The following is a 22845-nucleotide window of genomic DNA, read 5'->3' on the forward strand; positions in this document are numbered from 1 at the left end:
GTGACGTCACAGACGAGACAGCGAGTTACGGATAGCTTCCGCGTGAGCTGAAGCCCGAGACGCCCAACATCTGGATCAGATCCTCTGATCTGTGATCCACAGGCAATAATGGCCTCCTCCCGCCTATAACCTTTACTCCTGTGGCCAAGGGTAGCTGGACAGTTCAACCACAAATTAATCATAATTCCTTCTACTTATACAGCACTTTTCTGGACACTCCACTCAAAGCGCTTTACAGGTAATGGGGGCTCCCCTCCACCACCACCAGTGTGCAGCCCCACCTGGATGATGCAACGGCAGCCATAGTGCGCCAGTACCTCACCACACACCAGCTCTCAGTGAAGAGGAGAACAGAGTGATGAAGCCAATTCATAGATGGGGATTATAAGGAGGCCATGACTGATAAAGGCCAATGGGCAATTTTGCCGAGGTACGACAGGGAGCGCTACAGGAAGTCATTCTTGCCTTCTGCCATAAGACTGTACAACGCATCCACCTTGCGTCTGGGCAGAGGCAACATTGACAGTGACCTGTTTCTGGACTGAACGCATCTACACATCTACTGCTACATCTGTTCTCTTTCTTTTCATTTCCCGTTTACAACCGTTTTTTTGTGCAATATATGCCAGGGACCCGTGTAATACATTTATATTTATATCTAAATCTATATTTACATCTATATTTATATTCATATGTGTGATATGATTTTTCTGCGTACTGTTCTGTTCTAGTTTGTTCTTTGTGTGTCCGGACTGTGAGTAACTCTTTCAGTGCACCCCTAGTGTACTGATTGTATTGTATGTATCGTACTATTATTATTATTGTATCATTCGTTACACTGTGGCTGTGTAAAGCTGCTGTTGCACTTCAATTTCCCTCATGGGATCAATAAAGTATCTATCTATATTTCAAGATTAATTGCAATGAACACCTCAGGAACATCACCCGGGCTGAACTGGAGGCTGTGGCTGGAAGGCAGAGCTGTGGGGGTTTACAGTGCTTGAGAAGTCCAGGAGTGATCTTAAAAGGACTTCCACTTGCAAAAGCAACTAGTCTCAGATTACAAGTAAAAAACAACGATTCAACACCTTCTAGACATGTCAGCTACGTTACATTTAGCAAAATAGAAGTGCCAGTGGGCTGAAGCTACAGGGCAAGTTGTCAAAATGAACTGAATTCATAACAAGACTTAAAGCATTTTGAGATTTAGCTCTTGGCAGGTTTATGGTCATAACAGCGCAACGCCCACCTCACAGGTCTGAGTGCTTGTTACAGCAGCGCCGTCTCTCTCCCATGGATATAAAACAGTCCTTTACAGCATCAGTTTTTCACCTTTTTTTAATCTTTTATAAAAATATTTTTTTTTATTCGGATGCTTTTCCCTCCCCGTCGTCTGTAGGGGGCGCTGGATTACTGGAACCTCTGGGCAGGAAACATCTTGACTCTGAGGAGCCGTCTATGAGGAGGAGGCTTGTCTCTGGGGCAGGTCGGAGGAACAGGAACAACTGCAAGAAAGATGGAACAGGGTCTCCCCTGGTTAGATGCCCCGCCATGAGGTGTAAATAGAGGATAGGTCAGACAGATCTCCTGCAACAGGGAGATACAGTCCCAGTCCTGTGGGGGGCGCTGTCTGCAGAGGGGGGGATACAGTCCCAGTCCTGCGGGGGGCGCTGTCTACAGCGAGGGGATACAGTCCTGGTCCTGCGGGGGGCGCTGTCTGCAGTAGGGGGTTACAGTCCCGGTCCTGCAGGAGGTTACAGTCTCGGTCCTGCGGGGGGCGCTGTCTACACCGGGGGGATACAGTCCCAGTCCTGCGGGGGGCGCTGTCTGCAGCAGGGGGCGCCATGTCCAAAGCCAGAGTTTACAGGGCTGGTCCTGGGGCCCCACACACCTGCTGATATTTGTTCCAGCATAGCTCAATTAAAACATTGAGCTCTTAATTAACTTAATAATCTGATTTATTGGAACTTGGTTTTTAAAAATAGTGGAGGTTGCCTTTTAACTATTGCATTTGATAAGTAAAATAAAAACCCAAACCTTTGATTTGGAAAAGAAACCTTTCAGGTATTCCAATTAAGTGGCTTATTAATTCAGTTAAGGCTTCAATTAGGTAATTAAGTTCAACCGGAGTCAAAGCCTAGAGGTGTGTGGGTCTTGGGGACCAGAACTGGGAAACCTGTGTCCTATAGAACAGCAACCCAAAGCTGCTGCAACTGCTACAGAGACCACCAGAAACAGGGCGTCTCCTGCATGATCTAACCACCTCCAGGGCGCGGTCTCACCCTTAGGACACACGTACGAGGAAACGACAAGCTACAGTGCCAAAGAAAGAAAAAAACAGTACCATGGGTCCCAGAACAATCTGTTTTGTCCCCAAGCAAATATTTTCCCTAGAAGTACTAGATAACTCCCATCTGCAAAAGGCTAGGTTTTAATGGAAGGCAAGCGTGTAATCAGGCTAGATTTCCTTTGTCCTTTGCTATATTTGTTCAGCCAAAACAACACGTACTAGTCTGTAAAATAAAAACAGCCCTTTCATGATCCTTGACGCTGCTTAAAACCTGCAGACGTCACTGCAGGTCCAATGCAAAAAAAAGAACAAGCTGTTTCCAAATGTATCCAAAGTTACTTGTGATTCTGGAATATGCAAGACCAGGCCTCATTCATTATATTGTGTAGTTTTGCTTAGCATGTTGTAGAAAATGAATGGCTGCTGTGGAATTAGTCAAGAGAAAAGCCGTAAGTTAAATCCAGGGTGTGAAGGAGTGCCTAACACTGACAGGCTGAAGGAACTGTTGAACAGAGACAATTAAAAGGGAATCGGATGCAAGTTTTCAAAACTTCAACCCAGCAGATTTCTTCAAACTCATATCGACACTCGAATCAGAGAAAATAAATGAAAAGTATGTGCAATTGAATTTAGCACTGTGAACAGTGGGCACGTTTTTACCCAAAGGGTTGTGGGAGTGTGGAACAAGCCGCCCAGTAATGTTGTTGAAGCTGATACCCTGGCTTCTTTCAAGAAATGGCAGGATAAGATCCTGGGATCAATTAACTCCTACCGATTAAGATGGCCTCATCTCGTTTTTAACCGTTTTTATACTGTGATGATTCTAGGAAGCAGTCGTCTTTTAAGATTCCTCTTTTGCATAACCTTGCCAACCATATAGAACTCACCAGCTGGGAAGCCCTCAAACTGTCCTGGGTGCTGTTGGAGGCCCTGGAAAGACAACACAAAACAGGCACATCTGTATGGTATCACTAAAGAAGTGGAAGTCTCCACTCTTCAACGCAGAAGCATCGCAGAGAGATCAGAGCTGCACTGAGAGCACCAGGGTGAAGCCCGGACATTGTCCTGCTCTTACAGCAACACACAGCATACGAGTGGTGATGATCCATTTCCTTTATCAGGGGTCACCTGTAGAACACAACTGCTACTACTGTATACCTTGCAGGAAACATACCTTCTCAACAGCCTGTGGGGCTATCTTCGGCAGCCTTTTCACACGTCTCTCTGTGGGGCAAAGAGGTACAACTAAAATTAAAGGTTGCTCTTTTCCTGCTCTTACATCAAGGCCCCGAACTCACCATAGAACAGAGGATCAGCTCTCAGCCACACAGCTGGGCCAGGCAGTTGCACGGAGCTCCTAAAAGAGCTCTAACAGCAGACGCCTGCAGCAGTTCACCCTGAAGAGCAACATGGTAACACTGCGTGTGCAGCTCCCCGAGGAACTGATCTCTTTCCAGGATGAGCTTGTATACTGTAATAAGCCCTCAAAATAACTTTCATCCTAAATTACCCCTGTGGTGCTGTTGTAGCCAGTTTGCAAGCGTGATAAAATGCTAAGAGCCTGAGACAAAGATGAGTCATAATACCATTTCCTTTCCAGGAAATACAACACCCTCTTTCAAACACCTCAGTGGTGCAAACACACGTAGCTGATGGCTCGGCGACATCACCGTTAGCTTACCTCTGGCTGCCATGGCGGGATCCTGGCCCAGGGAGCAACCCACAGTGGAGCAGGTGGCCGAGCTCACGGACACGGGGGCCAGGAAGGTCTTCTCCGGAAGCTGGGCTGGAATCCCTCTACGCCTGGTTCTAGCGAGAGAGTCTGCAGCGTCTGCAACCGTGCCGACTGCCAGGCCATTCTCCGGCGCCGCGGCGCCAGCAGGGGGCGCTGTGCCTCTTCCAGTAGGCAGCCGCACAGCGCTGGTGGGGCCAGAAGGGTCTGCTGCTCTAGCACTGGACCTTATGGTTTCTCCTGCCAGCTGTTCCTTGGCTGTGAATCTTTTTCCCCTGAAAAGCTTCTCCATGAGATTTCGTTTGGGGGTTACCCCCTCGGACACGAAGTCCGGCTCATTTCCAGACAGGCCTAGATCCTTCGGGACCAAAGACTTCTTACGGCAGCGTGGTCGGATACCCATGGTGCACCTGGACCCCGGGCCTTTGAAGAGGTCCTCCTCCTTCTCACTGGCCGGAGCGGGAGTCTTCGATGAGGAGCTGCAAGCGGCTCTCCTGGAGGAGACCGTCGGGGTCTCGTCGGTGGAGTCGGACTGCGAGTAGATGGCCATGCCTGGGACATTGACGGGATCACAGGGCTGGACAGGGATTTCATCAGGCATTTCCAAGTCTTCTTTTTCAACATGAGTGCTTGTAGCTCGGCAGGGCTCTTCAGTTATAATCACGGTTTTCTCAGCATCCAGTTTTTCTAGTTTTGGAGCAGTGACTTTGCACAAAAAAGAATCCACAACTTTTTTTGCTAGCAGTGTTTCCTGTGAGGGACGGGCTTCATTCTCCCCGTCTATCTCAGTCTTGATCATATGCAATACCTGACTGACAACATCCTGTACACAGCGGCTTAAGTCTGCGCTCTTAACTTCACTTTTGGTTTCACACACTGATACACCTCCTGACAATGGGAAACTGTCCCCTTTTAATACTCCAGATCTGCACATTTGAGCAGGCAACTGTTGGCTTTCAGATGATGACTTCATACCCAAAAAAACTTGAAGTTTACCCATCACTGTGTCAACCAGTTCCTCAGTGACTCCTTGGATCTGTGAAGGCTCAACCCACGTGCCAGAGTCTACTTTCCTGGCCAAAGTGGTGGATGGCTCTTGAGCACACCGGTCTTGCCCAAGGCTGCGCTCGTCTGAAACCTCTTCGCTGCCGGCCACTTCCACAAGCTTTCCCAGCACAGCCTCTACAACATCTGAAGCTGCTGAAGGCAAACAGGCAGAAGACCAAGACTCACATGCATGTTTCTGCACGTCCGAAACTTCCCTCAGAGCACTGCTGCATGACTCCACAGTGTGGTGGTCAGATCTCGGGGGCTGGAATTTTGCGGCAACCCTTTCCATAATGCCACAAACCGACTTTATTGTTGCCGTCTTGAATTCCGACTCCGAGCTAATTTCGGGTTTGGAAGACGATTGGTCATTGCATGCCTGCAGCTTAGTCAGTTCCACCCCTGAATCTGCGCTCCCCAAGGGATGAGAGTTAGCTTTGGTCTTATTTTCAGTGTGTGGGACTGCACAGCCTGGAATATCTTCCAGATTCTTTAACTGTTCCAGGACTGAGGACACAATCTCGCACACTAGCAGAGTTTCTTCTGAATTGGTGACAGCTCCAGAGGGGGATAACTTCAGGAGATTCTCTCCATCTAATTCGTCCTTAACCACTTCCAGTACAGAGCTCACTACCTCTTTGGCAAAGGGGTTCAAGGCGAACTCCACCTCCTGAATATCTGTCAAAGGCAGGCTGGGAAGACTTTGTGGCATCAATGAATTAAGAGACATGGAATCCCTGAGAGGTGGTCCAGAGACGGCTCTCTTACTAGAATTAGCCAACGGCTTAAGCTTGTCCATGACGCTCGTAACAAGATCTTCAATGAGCAAATCGGAATCAGTCACACATACTGAGGGATTTGGACACGTTCCCACAGTTTCAAAATCCACAATGCTGACATCGCCACAAGACAAAACACCTGGGATGCAAGAGGCGGACTCAATCGTCCTAAGAACAGTGTCAACGACATCAGAGGCCACCAGGCTGAGCAGAGAGTCTGAGGGTGATTTCATTTTGATACCAGTTTGGCTGGAACATTCTGCAACACCTAGAGGGACAGATCTGGAAAGATGTAATTGATCTACTGCCCTTTCAATAATTTCCAGGACTATCCCCTTTGCTTGTTTAATAATAACAGACCCAGACAGTCCTAAAATGTCTCGACTTTCTCCAAGCATGAGTGTTGGGATAATTCCTTCACTAGACTGTTTTGAAACAGCACCCTGAAAACAAACTTTCTTTTCCAAAACTGGTATGCTTAATGGCTCAAAAGATTTTTGTACATCTCCTGGCTTTGCTATATTGTCATCTGATGTTCTGTTTGTTATCTGCTCCAAGACTGAGGAAACAACCTGAGACACAAGCAGGCTTTCTGCAGAAGGACTGACTCCTGTCTTTCCCTGGGGAATCTCCCTGTCCAGCTCCCTCTGGACTGTCAGCAGTACAGCACTCACAGCCTCTCTGGCATAACTCTTCAGCTCTGTCTCTGCCTGCTGAGTGTCCACTGGAGCTGAAGGAAGCCCATCTGTGACCAATGAGCTAACAGAGCTCAGGGATTCTGGGGAGGATTCAGAAAAGGTTTGAATGCTGAGAGATTTTAGCTGCTGCAGCTTCTCTGCGACACTCCTGACAATGTCTGTGGCGATCGTGTAGATCTGTGATGGAGTGAAGACTGTATTCGACTCAACAGTCCGCACAGCAGGGCTGGGCAGCTGACCTGCGCTCTCAGAGTCTTTAAGACTGGTGGCAGAGGAGGAAGTGGAGGACTCAATCTTCCCAAGAACAGTGTCAACGACATCAGAGGCCACCAGGCTGAGCAGAGAGTCTGAGGGCGCTTTCATGGAGATTCTGGTTTGGCTGGAAGATGTAGACATAGCTGGAACAGTAGGTATTGAGAGAATTAAGTGATCTACTGCCTTTTCAATAATACTGAGGGCTTTCTGCTCTGCTCGTCTGGAGATAATTGAACCAGATCTTAAAATGTCTCGGCTTTCTTCAAGCGTGACTCTAAGGACCAGTTGTTCATGGGACTTCTTTGAAACAACACTCTGAAAAACAGCTTTTTCTTCCCTAATTGGTAGACTAAGTGCCTCAAAAGATTTATGTTCATTGACAATAGAACTAGTTTCTGGTTGTGATGTATTGTCATCTGATGTTCTGTTTGTTATCTGCTCCAAGACTGAGGAAACAACTTGAGACACAAGCAGGCTTTCTGCAGAAGGACTGACTCCTGTCTTTCCCTGGGGAATCTCTCTGTCCAGCTCCCTCTGGACTGTCAGCAGTACAGCACTCACAGCCTCTCTGGCATAACTCTTCAGCTCTGTCTCTGCCTCCTGAGTGTCCACTGGAGCTGAAGGAAGCCCATCTCTGACCACGGAGCTAACAGAGCTCAGGGATTCTGGGGAGGATTCAGAAAAGGTCTGAATGCTGAGAGATTTTAGTTGCTGCAGCTTCTCTGTGACACTCCTGACAATGTCTGTGGCGATCGTGTAGATCTTTGATGGAGTGAAGACTGTATTCGACTCAACAGTCTGCACAGCAGGGCTGGGCAGCTGACCTGCGCTGTCAGAGTCTTTAACACTGGTGCCAGAGGAGGAAGTGGAGGACTCAATCTTCCCAAGAACAGTGTCAACGACATCAGAGGCCACCAGGCTGAGCAGAGAGTCTGAAGGCGATTTCATGGAGATTCTGGTTTGGCTGGAAGATGTAGACATAGCTGGAACAGTAGGTTTTGAGAGATTTAGTTGATCTACTATCTTTTCAATAACATCCAGGACTGTCTGCTCTGCTTGTCTGGAGATAATTGAACTAGATCTTAAAATGTCTCGGCTTTCTTCAGGCGTGACTCGAGGGGCCAATTCTTCACTGGACTTTACTGAAACAACACTCCGAAAACCAGGGTTTTCTTCCCTAATTGGTAGACGAAGTGGCTCAAAAGAGTTTTGTTTATTGACAATAGAACTAGTTTCTGGTTGTGATGTATTGTCATCTGATGCTCTGTTTGTTATCTCCTCCAAGACTGAGGAAACAACTTGAGACACAAGCAGACTTTCTGCAGAAGGACTGACTCCTGTCTTTCCCTGGGGAATCTCTCTGTCCAGCTCCCTCTGGACTGTCAGCAGTACAGCACTCACAGCCTCTCTGGCATAACTCTTCAGCTCTGTCTCTGCCTGCTGAGTGTCCACTGGAGCTGAAGGAAGCCCATCTCTGACCACTGAGCTAACAGAGCTCAGGGATTCTGGGGAGGATTCAGAAAAGGTCTGAATGCTGAGAGATTTTAGCTGCTGCAGCTTCTCTGTGACACTCCTGACAATGTCTGTGGCGATCGTGTAGATCTTTGATGGAGTGAAGACTGTATTCGACTCAACAGTCCGCACAGCAGGGCTGGGCAGCTGACCTGCGCTGTCAGAGTCTTTAAGACTGGTGGCAGAGGAGGAAGTGGAGGACTCAATCTTCCCAAGAACAGTGTCAACGACATCAGAGGCCACCAGGCTGAGCAGAGAGTCTGAAGGCGATTTCATGGAGATTCTGGTTTGGCTGGAAGATGTAGTCATAGCTGGAACAGTAGGTATTGAGAGATTTAGTTGATCTACTACCTTTTCAATAACATCCAGGACTGTCTGCTCTGCTTGTCTGGAGATAATTGAACTAGATCTTAAAATGTCTCGGCTTTCTTCAGGCGTGACTCGAGGGGCCAATTCTTCACTGGACTTTACTGAAACAACACTCCGAAAACCAGGGTTTTCTTCCCTAATTGGTAGACGAAGTGGCTCAAAAGATTTATGTTCAATGACAATAGAACAAATTTCTGGTTGTGATGTATTGTCATCTGATGCTCTGTTTGTTATCTCCTCCAAGACTGAGGAAACAACTTGAGACACAAGCAGACTTTCTGCAGAAGGACTGACTCCTGTCTTTCCCTGGGGAATCTCTCTGTCCAGCTCCCTCTGGACTGTCAGCAGTACAGCACTCACAGCCTCTCTGGCATAACTCTTCAGCTCTGTCTCTGCCTGTTGAGTGTCCACTGGAGCTGAAGGAAGCCCATCTCTGACCACGGAGCTAACAGAGCTCAGGGATTCTGGGGAGGATTCAGAAAAGGTCTGAATGCTGAGAGATTTTAGCTGCTGCAGCTTCTCTGTGACACTCCTGACAATGTCTGTGGCGATCGTGTAGATCTTTGATGGAGTGAAGACTGTATTCGACTCAACAGTCCGCACAGCAGGGCTGGGCAGCTGACCTGCGCTCTCAGAGTCTTTAAGACTGGTGGCAGAGGAGGAAGTGGAGGACTCAATCTTCCTAAGAACAGTGTCAACGACATCAGAGGCCACCAGGCTGAGCAGAGAGTCTGAGGGCGATTTCATGGAGATTCTGGTTTGGCTGGAAGATATAGTCATAGTTGGAACAGTAGGTATTGAAAGACTTAATTGATCTACTGCCTTTTCAATAATTTCCAGGACTGCTTGTTCTGCTTGCCTGATAATGGTGGATCTGGATGGTATTAATATGTTTTGAGTTTCTCTAAATTCATTCTTTGGGGCTGCAAGATCACTCGACTTTTTTATGCAAGTCAAGGGAAGTACACAGCTATGGCTACCAGTGGCACTGAGCTTTGTCCCTGACGTGCCACCGTCACACTCTACAAATTCTAAACTGTCCAACACTGAAGACGCCATTTCAGAGTAGAGTATCCATTCTTCAGAGCAAGTGTTCGCTGTTTTGTGCAGAGCTTGACTATCTATCTCATTCTGGACCGTGTCTAGGATAGCACATACAACTTTCTTTGCATAGCTGTTCAGGGTCAATTCCTCTTTCTGAAAACCTGAGAGACTGGTTTCTGCCAATTCCTGTTCTTTTCCTTCTAACTCGCCCTTGACCGTGCACAGAATTGCACTCACAATCTTCTTAGCATAAGTGTTTATTCCTGACTCTTGCTGCTGAGAACCCTGTGCCACTGTGTCAGGCTCACCTGCAGTCAATGAGCTTGCAGAGGTCGAAGCTTGGGAAGATGAGTATGACAAGGGCTCAGTCTGACAAGGCATTAGATCCTGCAGCTTCTCCACGACACTCATCGTGATATCATCACAGAGGGTGTTGATATGTGATGCTGCAAAGGCTACTTCAGACGGAGTCTTCCACACTGTAGATTGGTGCTGGACACCCCCACTTTCAGAATCCTTTATACTGGCGTCACCCTGAAATAAGTTAGACTCTGTTGAAGACAGAGCCAGCTCAACTTTACAAATGACCGTGTCAACAACATCAGAGGCCACTGCACTGAGCATAGGTTGCTGTGCCAGAGAATTGGAGAGCGAGGTGTTGATTCTGGCTCGACTGGGTGACTTGGCCGTTGTTGGAAACCCAGGCCCTGCAGGGGTTAACTGGTCTATTGCGCTTTTGATAATATCCACAACTACATGTTCTGCTTGTTCAATAATGTTGTGTCTGGACAATCCTAAGATGCCTCGAGTTACTCCAGACGCAACTGTAGGGTCTTTGTGTTCAGATGACTTTCTCCAAGCAGCAGTCTCCAAACTGGACCTTTCCCTTACTGGCACACAGATTGGCTCGAAAGTATCGCCTTCACTTCCAGGAGAACTGAGCTCTGCTTCTGCAACACTGGCATGTGAAATATGTGGCACCGTTGCATCAGTAGGACCCATTGCACACAGAACACGAACAAGGTCAGTGGTGATCAGGTCAAGATTTGAAGTGGATACCCAGGTTCCTGGGTGTTGCGTCTCAGGGTTGGAAACAATTTGCACAGGTAGCAGAAAATCTTTCGGCGGACTGTACGTCGTCACCGCTGCGCTGGGCACGAAACCAGCTGGAGGATGTTCGGCAAAGCAGTCTGCTTCCTCTTGAAGTCTCTCAGTCTCAGAGCGCACAAGCACGCACTCACCAGTATCTCCTGACTGGACGGATTCATTTGGCCAGTGTTCACATTCAGCACTTAAAGGCTCACTCCTCTCTGTTTTGGGTGGACAAATAAGATGGATGTTTTTGGCAAGTAAAGTGCTTTCTAAGTTGTCCAGCACTGCAGACACAATGCTAAAAGCCACCTGATTTGCCTTCAGGGACCCTATCCTGAATCTCCAAGGTGAATCTGGGGCTGCTCCCCTGCCAGACTCACTTTTAACCCCGTTCAGGATGACACTGATAATCTCTGCTGCAAAGTCTCCCAACGCCGACTCCATGTCCTCTGCTTCGCCCTCTGAGGACGCCACAGGCTGCAAGCCATCCCTCTGTCCGCCCAGCAGCTTGCAAGCAGATTCTCCCACGTCAGATAGGAAAGGATCCAGCTTCTCGGAAACGTCGCTGATGGCCCGGGAGTCCGATGGGTCAAAGCCGTCAGCATCCTGAGCGGAGGCCAGGGAGGTAAGAGAGCTCCTCACTAGCCCTCTCGCCGACTCCGTGAGCCTGTCCCTTAGGAGAGCCGAGTTCACGTGGTCAAGGACGGTGTCCACGATTTCGGAGGACAGGACGTTTGCTTTGGGATGGCTGATCACCCGTCCTGGGCAGGCTAGCATCGCCTCTTGCTCGGCCTCGCTGCGAGCATCTGAGCCGAGGGTCACAGCCTGCTCAAGAGCTTGCGACACCACGCTCTCCACCTTCGCCATGATGCAAGACCGAGAGCTTCCCAGAATCTCCTTTAAGCAAAGCAGGGCCCCATTCTCCATCACTCCTGCCCCGCCAGCCCCACCAGCCTCTGACCTGGCCAAGAGGGAATCATCAGCAGATACCTCTTCCCCAGCTTCCGGCATGAGGCTTTTCTGAACGGACGTGGAAGACAAACGACAGAAGAATGAATGGAGTGAACCCAGCTGTGCCACCTGGTCCACCGAGCGTAATTCTTCCATCTTTTAACAAGTAATGAGACACACGATACACTACGATTTTGCATTCCTACAGCTGGAATATCACAGATTTCTCTACAGTAAAGTACACAGGATGGTCTCTCCTGAAAATATCAAACTATTTAAAGCATACTTCAGAAAATCAGCTGTGCACTGGTGTATTAACAAGAATGCCACAAAACAACCTCGAAGCCTTGGCTGCTAAACTACACTGACAATTGCACACCACACCTTAGATGTCTCATTATATTTCAGTTTCAGTTCTTCGATTTCCTTAGAGATCTTAGGTAAGAAACAGAAGACATTATCAATAGAATCTAGATGTTCTCGCTGAATTTACCTTTAAATGAAAGGTGATCAAATCAGTTTATCCTGTGTTGTTTAACGATACAGAAGGTGGCTTAGAAATGATCGGTTCTGGCTGATGCTGTGCTTCATAAACATTATTGCCACTGTGGGAGCCACTTCGAGACTTAATTAAAAACCACTTTCAATAAGAAAAAAAGACAACTCACTGTTCCATAAAGGGTTTCTTCAATGCCTCCATGTCTGCAAACATACAAAATAAATGGGTTTGGTTACATGCACAACAACATCCTCCTACTAGGATGCAGCCATATGTCTGTCAGGGATCGTAATTCCTCCAGATTGAATTTTTTTAGGAGCTTTATTGTATAAATACTATATAAAAAATAATTCAAGTACAGTTTCTTGTGTGTTCTTATTGCAGAACATAAACTTCCTGCACCAGAACCACAATATGCTTGAGGCACAACGGTGTCAGTGTAACATCTAGTGTTAGTGTTAGAATAGCATCAGTATGTCAACAGCATCAGCAGCTCTGGCACCAGTGTGCAGTGGACAATGAAGCTGCTGCCACCTTTACAAGTTTTTGTCTACTCAGATGTTGGAGATCTAGAGTTGCTTACGAAACGCGACATCGAAAAATCAACAACCAACATGTTCAGGGACTAAAAACAGTCATTTTCAGAGTTCAAATTCTGGGTCCAATTTTAGGTCGCAGTTCAGTTCAGCCCTGCCACACGCTCTGTTCAGCCCCTGCGGACAGCAGTTAGGACTCACGTGTCGGAGAGCTGGTGGACGACAGAGGGCTGGCGCACCGAGCCCGCGTTCAAGCCTCCCTCGGACGCCGAAGACGACTCCGACGTCACTGCCCAGAAAGAGGCGTTTCATGATCAGAATTCCACCACCAGCAGAGAAACAGAAGGGTGGGCTGAACCAGAGCTTCCTAATCTGGACTCTGGAGTAGCACCGCGTCCGTTCATTCCAGGTGAGCGTTACATCCCCGGTGCTCGCCAATGACAAAACTGATCTGCGCGCTTGTGTAGACACAGTGCTCCTCCCTGACCAGGATTTAACACACCGAACACAACGCTGGAACTCCCACTGGCGATGCTTTTAAACCTCTGTTGAATCCTCCCATGAAAAGCAGGAGAACGTCAGAACCGCACTATACACATCGACATGATCTTTAGTGATTTTTAATGAAGCCTCACCAGTGCACAACAACACTGTGTGATTCCTTTCCAGGACGGCGCAGCTCACCTGACGTGCTGATATGCAGAAAGGATGCTTCCCGGCTGTCTGTCACCTCCTCATCCTTCCTCGTCACCTTCTGTCATAAAAACACCACGTGCTTTTGTAGGCAAGACACACAAAGCACTCATTTCAAGAAGAACGAATGTATGGAATGCAGTAATCAGGAATCCAACAATAAATATCTCTGGGATGTAATGAAATGAGCCAGAAAACCTCTGGTGGGAACCTTCTTGATGTTTATTTTTTCTCAAGAGCCGGGATGAGAAGCTGATCCCGCAGATGGCTTCTTGGACACAGAGATGTTGGCCTCAATCATCAGCTCCCACCCAAACCTGATCGGCTAAAGAAACAGCAGCAGCTGCCGGCTCGCTGGCCAGACCCGGAGCACAGCTGAGCCCCGATTTCTGCGCCCCTGATTCCTGATCCCGCTGCTGCAATTCCAAGAAGAGACGGGGAGGGGAGAACGACGCCCCAGCGCTCGCAGGCTCACTTACAACTGTCGTCCTGCTGTGGCCGATCTTCTCGCCTGCCTGACGGAGATGGGCCGGAGCCTCGTCCGGACGCGGAGGGGGGCTGCTCGGGGGCCGGGAGGTGCAGCGGTCTTTGGGGCACCCGGCGCGCTGGCCTGCGGACAGGTTCCACAGTCCTGTCAACCCAACAGGAACCGCACCTCGACCTCGCTGCTGCTGGATGCCCTCATTATCTTTTTTTAACCATTTTTGAACTATGAAATTGAAAGAGCTATTGCAGGAAGGAATATACAGATACATCCAAGAACAAACATGCATGAGAGTCTGCGACTCCAAAACTCCAAAATAAAAAAAATAAATATACAGGGGGGAACTGACTGTGGACACATGGCCGACAAACTGGACAAGTATTCACCATTTAAAAGTTCTCTTTCATCGGGCACTTTCACAGTGACCAAACATTAAAACCTACCAGGAACGCCAAAGTGTGCGATACAGTGCATTCTGGAACATTTAACTTCTTTTCTGAAAACAAGACCCAAGACTTTGCCTTGCCTCTGCAGCTAGAACCCACCTCTGCAGAGTCTAGTCCAGTTGCGCCCCCTGGGGGCAGCTCTGACAACTTCCGGCTTAGCACTCTTGGGAGGGGCTAGAAAACAGAGTGATCAGAGGTGAACAGGAAATGTTTCCTGTGTGATACCACAGACACGTTTTGTACAAAAAAGCACGCAGCTGCACAAGATTACTGTTACACTTTTACAATTATAACTACAGTTCACTCATTTGGGGACAAACTGTTCTCCGTGCTTCTGTTCATGATGATAACCCTTCACAAAGACCTAGAGCACTGCCACGCCTTCACCATGCTTTGCCATGCTGGGCTGTGGGGGCTCCGTACCCCCATGACAGGGAATCAGAGTAGCCACACAGGGGCTGGTGAAGGACAGCACAAGTGTAGCCCTGATAAAAACACAGGAATCGCTCCAAAACTGCAGGAAGTGATCAATGCCTGCATGATAAATTCACTGCTGTCTACAGATAACACACTGCCAACCTTCATAAGGGCCTGTCCAGCAAATACTAACGAATGAGTGTTTCACCAATTTTACTCCCCAGGGAAACTGTGACAGTTTCACATCTGCTGCAGAGTGTTTAAAGATCCCACTGCGCATCAGAAACTACATCAAAACTGCGTCAGTTGGATATGTCTGACTATACTGTATGCAAAAAAGGGAGATTTTTAAAACGATACAAAAAAATGTTAAAACACCCAATTATCTTACCTGGTTTCAAGTTTGGGTTTATTTCAGATATTAATTTTTGCTTCTCAAATCTTCCTGCTATTGATTTTTCAAATTCTTCTCTTTCACTTATGACCTCTCTCAGCATCTGCTCATGGAGAGCAACCTTCTTTTCAAAGAGCTCCTGCCTCTGAGAGAGAGGAGAGAAGAATAAGTTGTTAACTTTATACAGGCTATTGTGTTTTTATTGTGCCAAAGTGAAACACCTCACCAAACCTTCTGTACTCATTAATTCAACATCCAACTCCAAAATAAGCTCCATTTTAATACAGAAATATTTGTATTAAATGGTAAATGGTAAATCTTTGTTTCTGCTAATGCTATAAAAACAAAATTTCCTTCATTCTTTTTCACAATAGCATAACTTCATACATAAACAAATTCTCTTGTTGAAAGAGGTCTTATTTTATTGCTAGATTAATGCTACATTAGTATTTCAAGGCATACTGGTATTTCTAAGCTTTTAGTCTTGAATTACTGTCATCTACAAGTCAATGAAACTGCCAATATTCTGCAATAATAAATACCAGAGACGGTGTTGAACCCCATAAATCATCCTGATTACTAACATCTGCAATCTGTGTTAAATGCCATATTGGGAAAAAAAGCCCGTTTAAATAAATACATTTTATTATACTGATAAGAGAAAGAACAACATTCTCCACTCTAAAACCTTGACCCCAGACTACTAAGGGCGAAAAGCTAATTCACACAAGAGTCTGGGAAGGTGCACCAGTCTACAAAAGGCTGGAACCTCTCTCAGCCAATCACATGGCTTGCTTCGAGTTCTATAGGCACAGAACCAATAACAATACAAGGGGAAGAGGATGCAGTTCTCTGATTGGTCAGCCTGGAACAGCATAGTGTTGCAGACGGCATTGCAGCATGTTTAAAAGTTCAGTAGTTCACATCCTTCTTTGATAAACACACACATGTCCACGGCCAGGGCTTAAGGAATATATACCTTCCTGGCTCGCCCATCCACGGCCTCTCTCAGGAGCTGCCGCCTGGAAACCTCACTCTTCACGTCCTCCTCGATCCTCTCCAGCAGCGCCCTCTCCTTCAGCTTCCACTCCTGGTGACAAGGGTGGGAAATGATCAGAGAAACCCACCCTTTCACCGCCGCCAGCTCAGACACTATGTAAAGAACTAGTTCAAGCAGGGAGCCGCGTCAGCATGCGCTGGCTGCAATGGAACGAGTAAAGTTTTACTTGTTGACACCCGGAGAAGGCTCTACAGCCGAAACGTTGGCTTTCTTTTCTTCTTTTTTAGCATGGAATAAACCTTCACTTGTTCTATATAAAGAACTATATCTACAAACCTACAAACAGGCACGCTAACAAAGCACTGCACCTGCACAATGCTTATCTGCCATAACACACGTTTCCAGGTTTAATCTGACTGTACCCATACTGTCCACCTCCAGCCCAGCGCTCCGCTGTCCTGGAGAGTCACAGCAGTGCAGGTACTAGAGGGAGCTTGAACTCCGCAGTCCCTGAAGACTCGGACACAGCCGTAATTAAGAGCTCGTTTAATGAGATCGGTCAGAGCTCCGGTAACAGGACAAGGAGATGACCTCGCGTGCGGCTCTCCTGCACGAGAATAAGAGGACCTTTCCAGGGTGGCGGAGCGGTGGCTCTGTGGCTCAGGATCTGCGCCTGTGACTGGAAGGTTGCTGGTTCATATCCCGCGGCCGGCAGAGGAATCCTACTCCGGTGGGCCCCTGAGCAAGGCCCTTAACCCCAGCTGCTCCAGGGGTGCCGTACAATGGCAGACCCTGCGCTCTGACCCCAAGCTTCTCTCCCTGTCTGTGTGTCTGTGTCTCCATGGAGAAAAAGCTGGGGTATGCGAACAGACGAATTCCTAATGCAAGAAATTGTATAGGGCTAATAAAGAAACATTACAACATTACATTAGGGTTTTCCGTTTTCTGCCCTTACAAATCACAGCGGCTGTGCTCACAGTTTGAACAGTTTGTACAAAGCGTCTCATCTCACAGAAGCAGTGCAGACTATTTCCATGAGGCGACACAGATCCCAAGATAACAGATGCTTAGTTATGGTTTAAAGGGAAGCGGGAAGTTGGAAAAACGACTTCACACCCATGTCCACCTGTGTCCCGCCCCTGAGCTATTTATCTCCTATGTTTCCTACCAGCTCCCTGTATCTGTCTGCCTTCTCCTGCGGACTCCCGCACCGTCCCAGCCTCGGGCGCGGCTCCACCTCCTTCCGGTCCTCCTCCTCTGCCCGGCTCCTAGCCCTGTCTCTGACCTGCCTCGCCTGTCTCTCCTGCACCTCCGCCAGGTCCCTTACAGTGCGGCACAACGGGCTTCGGTTAGGGGTCGCTCGCCCAACAGATCACACTCCGCCGCTGCCGACCGGATTTTAAGGGTCAGCCTCAAATTATCCATCCACTTTCTAACGGCTTCTTCCAATTCCTAGTTGAAGAGCCGGAGCCGATCCCGCCAAGCTCCAGGTGCAACGTGGGGTACACCCTGAACTGGACACTGACCAGTCCATCGCAGGTCAGACAGCGGCGGACACACACGCGCTCGCCCCGGGGGCCAGTTTTCCCAGCAGCCAATTAACCTGCCAGCATGTCTGTGGACTGTGGGAAGAAACTGGAGCACCTGGAGGAAACCCACACAATCATGAGGAGAACATACAAACTCCCCACAGACAGCACCCCAGCAACCGAACCCGAGGACCCCAGCACTGCAAGGCAGCTATGCTCACCACTGCGCCACCTTGCTGCCTACCTTGGATTCATGATTTCTAGAAACCTGGAACATTTTCCTTTTTAACACTGATGCGGGCCACTCAACAAAGTAGGGAGCCATCATCTAAAATGATACTACCCTGCGGCTCTCAAGGCCTTACAGAGAACAGCTGATCAGTGTTACGCGTTTAGGGCATTAAGCAAGCACTGATTTACATCTCGGCAAAGGCATAATGCTGAATTGACAAAATTAGCTCCTTCTAATTTAAGAGTCGGTTTAAAATCCTGCCTGGTCCCACTGTCCTAGTGGGCACAGACCCATATGGTCACCCAACCCACATGTGCCGTCCCTCGTGCTGCTGAAGTCAATGGAAGGCTGAGCCCCTGCGATCTTGTGTTCTTACTTCTTCCTCCAGCTCCTGTCTTGCTGCCAGAGGCTCTTCCTGCCTTCCTCCAGCAGCCACTCCCTCACGTCCTCCAGGCAGACGCCCTCGGGAAGCACGTCCGGCTCCTGGAGCCTCCTCATCAGAGCCGTCTGCAGACAGAAACGGGGCGGGTCCCCTTCAGACTCTGCGCCTGCTTTCAGAGATCTGCCGACGTGCCAATAGACCGAACCACGCAGGGGACAGCAGTGTTGCTAGACCCCCCAAACCTCCGCTACACATATCCAAAGAGTCCTAAAAGCCCCTCGCCTGGACTGCTGCTCACCTGCTCTTTTTTGTGATTTCTCTCATAATCCAGCTTCACACTCATGAGATACTGCCTGTACTCGTTGAAGTCCTTCAGCGAGCAAATAACCTGGGAAACAAACATGAGAAGAAACCTGTGGCGTCTTTTCCGCACTTGGAAATGCGCCACAGCTTAAATGCTGTGTCTCTCTTTTTTCCTTTCTGCATTTTTCGATTCCATGATAAGAAAAATCCATCATGATTAAAATAATCCCTGGTCAATGCGTGCAGCTACAAGCCTTAACCCCCCCCAGCCAGGTGCGTTCACCTGTCTGCAGGCGTGTGGCATTATTCTAAGAGTAAACTGCACTTTCCCTGCATAAAGCATTGATACAGTACATGAAAAGCAATGTTCATATATGAAGATTACAGATGAATAATCACATGTGAAACAGACCAGCCTGTTCATTGATGCTTACTGCAGAAATGCTGTCCACCTGTCATTCTGTCAGCACTGAGAGCTCCAGTTGTTCATCTTGTATTTGGAAATGTATGAACTATCCCTCATGAGTCGCCACACTGGAGAGTTCATTTCACATTTTTTTCCAGCTTGTCAAACTGGAGATTTGGGGCTTTATTCAATTCAATTCAATTCAAGGTGCTTTACTGGCATGACCACTCGGTAAAATCAGTGTTGCCAAAGCAAAACAAATACAATTAACATAAAACAAAAAAAATCAATTTTACATTTACAATAAAGAAGCAATCATAAAATATTTACATATAGACATATGGAGCATTACTGGGAGACAGACTCACTGTTCCTCAGGCTGTGACAGGAGATCTCCTACTGGGCTGCCAGTTCAACTGAGTTTTCCCTCTCCCAGTAGGATTGGGACCCGTTGTGATTCTGGCAGGTGTGGGAGTTCTGGGATTAGCTGTGTAAATTGGGGGAAGAATGTTTGTCTAATCCCAGAGTATCTGTCACAGTGCAGTAGGAAGTGCACCTCTGTCTCTGTCTCTCCCTGCTGGCAGTGGGAGCACAGCCTGTCCTCTCTGGGCAGCCGGGTCTGCCTGTGTTTCGCCCAGTTTCTATCTCACTCATATTAACTTGAGATCCGGGCCGCTTGCTAAAAGAGCAGCGCGTTCGTCTGCCACAGAGCTGCGTGCAGAAATGCAGGGAAGCAGAAGAGCAGGTGAAGCTCCAGGAAGTGGGCACAGCTGTACCAGAAACACCGCCAGGTTTCCAGTGCAGTACACAGAGCCCCCTACAGCCCAGCCTAGTGAGCCACCTGGGCTGTCCTGCCCTCCCTGAAGCTCTGTCACGCCAGGGCCGCCCTTACTTTATTGTTCTCCGTGATGAATCCTCCCTTCTTCAGCCGTTCCAGCATGTCCTTGCGGTAGTAATACTGCCGGAGGTTGGGATCGTACAGGCTGTTGTAATGGGACTTCAGCAGGTGCCCATGGGGATCGGTGAGGGTGAAGCCGCTGGACGGTACCGTCAACTGAGAAACAAACACGGTGTCGTGTGACACACAGACCTGTTGAACAGCCCTCTTACCTGCAGCTCTTCTTCTGCGGTTTCAGGCTGCTGAATTGTACCGTTGCAACATAAAATGTCTTATTATTCACTGGCATTTATTTTTAAATCTGGGTAGGCAGTGAGCAGAACAGCACATTGACTGTTTGGACAGGGATCAGCTCAGCACAGGCAGGGGGGGTGGAATGACATGGGTGCAGTCAGAAACATAATAATTATTCCTGATGCTTGTATGGCACTTTTCTGGACACTCCAGTCAGAGCGCTTTACAGGTAATGGGGACATCCCCCACCTGGATGATGCTCCAGTACACTCCCCACACACCAGCTCTCAGTGGGGAGGAGAGCAGAGTGATGAAGCCAGTTCAGAGATGGGGATTATTAGGAGGCCGTGATTGGTAAGGGCCAGGGGGAAATTTAGCCAGGCTACTACTACTATATAAACTCCCCTACTATTTTTAATAATCACCCTGGGATATTTAATGGCCACAGAGTCAGGACCTCGGTTTTACATCTCATTCGCAACTTTTTACAGTATAGTGTCCCCGTCACTATACTGGGGAATTAGGACCCACACAGACTGCAGGGTGAGCGCCCCCTGCTGGCCCCTCTAACACCTCTTCTAGCAGCAACCTTAGTTTTTCCCAGGAGGTCTCCCATCCAGGAACTGACCAGGCTCACACCTGCTGAGATTAAGTGGGGCTGCCAGTTGTGAGTTGCAGGGTGATATGGCTGCTGGCAGAGGTTTTTTTCTTCTGTTATTTTTGATGGCATGTTTTCACCGTCCACCTCCCGGCTCGGTCTCGCGCGCGGCGCTTTGCAGCATCGGAGCGAGCCCCCAGAACCACGCGGGTCCGGGGGGGGTCCTCCAGCGGCTCGCGGGGCTCACCTTCTCGCAGAGGGTCCCCCTGTACAGCGTGCTCTGGCAGCCTGGCAGAGCCGGGAGCTTGGTGCCCAGGGGCTGGTCTAGCGAGCGCCCCTGCAGAGCGTAGGCGGTGAACTGGCTGCCCTGGGGGGGACACGCGTCACGCTCATGAACCTGGTCGAGCAAGGAGCTTCTTCAGGTGTCAAGAGGGCTCCGCAACCGACACGCTGCGTCTCTTTTCTTTTCAGCGTGGAATAAACCTTTACTTTATCAACCTGGTCTGGCCGACACCCATTTCCTCCGCCCTCAGAGGACGTACCGTCTGTTTGTCGAGAACTACATTCAGCAGCAACAAAGTACCAGTCAACGAGAGAGTCGGAAAGTCTAATTATTCGTATTTTAAACGACTTTAAAACTGATTTAGACTAATCAACTGCCATCAACAACTGGCGGTGCAGAAATATTTTACATTGTACTTCAATGAACGTCTTTGCTTCGCCATTATTAAAAACAATGATAATTTTTACTTCTTAAAAAGTTTTTTTTTTAGTTTGTTCCCTAAGAAAAAAAGAAATACAGCGAATGTGTACCGAGGGGAAAGACCCGTCCTCTCCACCATAAGCGAAAATGTTTCGTGGGTTATAAACACTTTAGGAACCACTGGAAACGCATATTTGTGAAAACAAAATGACAATAAAAGTCGGGCATCGTATTGTTTTTTATGTTTGACTTTGCTACTACTGTAAGACTCTGACAGTGGCATATTAAAAAAATCAATAACTACTAGGAACATTAATTAAAAACAATGAAAAAATACCTTAGCTTTTGATTTGTCTTGCTTCGGCATCTCATTCCCACCGACTGGCCTTAAAACACCGCTATCTCATTCCATGGCCATGGTCACTGACGTCACGGTGCGGTCACAATGAAGGACGATTACGTCATAATGGCAGGCCCTTCAGCCAATCAGGTTGTGAAGAAAGCGGGGACTGATCGCTTTAAACGAAGATGATGCAACTATATTACGTTTTAATGACCCTGCATTTTTCCCATCACTTTGGCAGGCTTGTTGGTGGGGAGATGTGTACGCAAGCTGCTCAGAGACACTGTTCTCTTTTTTCAATTTGTATTGACTCATCACTCTCTTCCCTTAGCCACCTTGGAAATGTGAGGAAAATGATATAACGATTAGAACACAACTCCCATCAATTTAATCTCCCATACACACAGAATACACATACTTATTAGCATTTAAATAATTGACTAACCAGAAACATTGCCAATGCCAGGTCCCCAGGTTTAAACTCCTTCTGGCTTGGATTACTTACTAAAACTCCAGTATGTCCAGAATCCTGCCCAGGTCTAGTGCAAGTGATCACATTACTCCTATCCTGGAATCCTTGCACTGGCTTTTGTCAGGTTTCGTGTCGACTTCAAAATCCTCATGCTCACCTATAAGGCTCTGCATGGCTTGGCACCTCAGTATCTGTCTGAGCTACTTTCACCATACTCCCCACCTCACAACCTTCGCTCTTCTCATTCTGGTCTCCTGTCTGTCCACAAGTCCATCTACACTCTATGGGTGACAGGGCCTTCTCCTGTTATACCCCAAACCTCTGGAACTCTATCCCTAAGGAGAGCAGAAGGTCACCTTCCCTAAAACACTTCAAATGTAAAGTCAAAACCTTCTGTTTTAGAAGGGCTTTTACTTAACTGGTTATCCCTTTGCTCCTACTGTATTCAGTAAACCTATCTACTGTCTCCTCTCATTGTGTATTTTCATTGTGTTTATAATGTGTATT

General features: G+C 48.0%; 1 protein-coding gene across 2 annotated transcripts; it reads right to left on the reverse strand.

The window, feature by feature from the left end:
• Positions 1–1320: 1320 nt before the first annotated feature.
• Positions 1321–21958, reverse strand: LOC148678606 (uncharacterized). 2 transcript variants are annotated; one of them, XM_088634917.1, is made up of 17 exons: positions 21861–21958; positions 21068–21187; positions 19983–20144; positions 18680–18769; positions 18376–18506; positions 17407–17560; positions 16218–16328; positions 15236–15383; positions 14527–14601; positions 13977–14107; positions 13489–13555; positions 13006–13093; positions 12438–12471; positions 3972–11838; positions 3465–3514; positions 3178–3220; positions 1321–1505 (listed from the first exon to the last, which is right to left on the reverse strand). In XM_088634917.1, the coding sequence occupies exons 1-17, from the start codon at positions 21888–21890 to the stop codon at positions 1411–1413; spliced, it is 9396 nt and encodes a 3131-aa protein (XP_088491043.1). In that variant the 5' UTR covers positions 21891–21958; the 3' UTR covers positions 1321–1410. The 2 variants fall into 2 exon arrangements, with proteins under 2 accessions (XP_088491043.1, XP_088491033.1); XM_088634907.1 differs by having other exon boundaries at positions 13489–13558.
• Between the last annotated feature and the right edge of the window lie 887 nt (positions 21959–22845).

This window comes from Lepisosteus platostomus, chromosome 1, assembly GCF_059453375.1.
Source record: "Lepisosteus platostomus isolate fLepPlt1 chromosome 1, fLepPlt1.hap1, whole genome shotgun sequence".
Classification (NCBI taxonomy): domain Eukaryota; kingdom Metazoa; phylum Chordata; class Actinopteri; order Semionotiformes; family Lepisosteidae; genus Lepisosteus; species Lepisosteus platostomus.

What these genes read in the sequence shown, in the direction of transcription:
- LOC148678606 (XM_088634907.1), bottom strand. Translation starts at nt 21,890, where the DNA reads ATGCCGAAGCAAGACAAATCAAAAGCTAAG. An exon ending in GGGGGACCCTCTGCGAGAAG is followed by an intron (nt 20,145 to 21,067) that starts GTGAGCCCCGCG and finishes TTTGTTTCTCAG; the next exon opens with TTGACGGTACCGTCCAGCGG. An exon ending in GTCCACCAGCTCTCCGACAC is followed by an intron (nt 12,472 to 13,005) that starts GTGAGTCCTAAC and finishes GTATGTTTGCAG; the next exon opens with ACATGGAGGCATTGAAGAAA.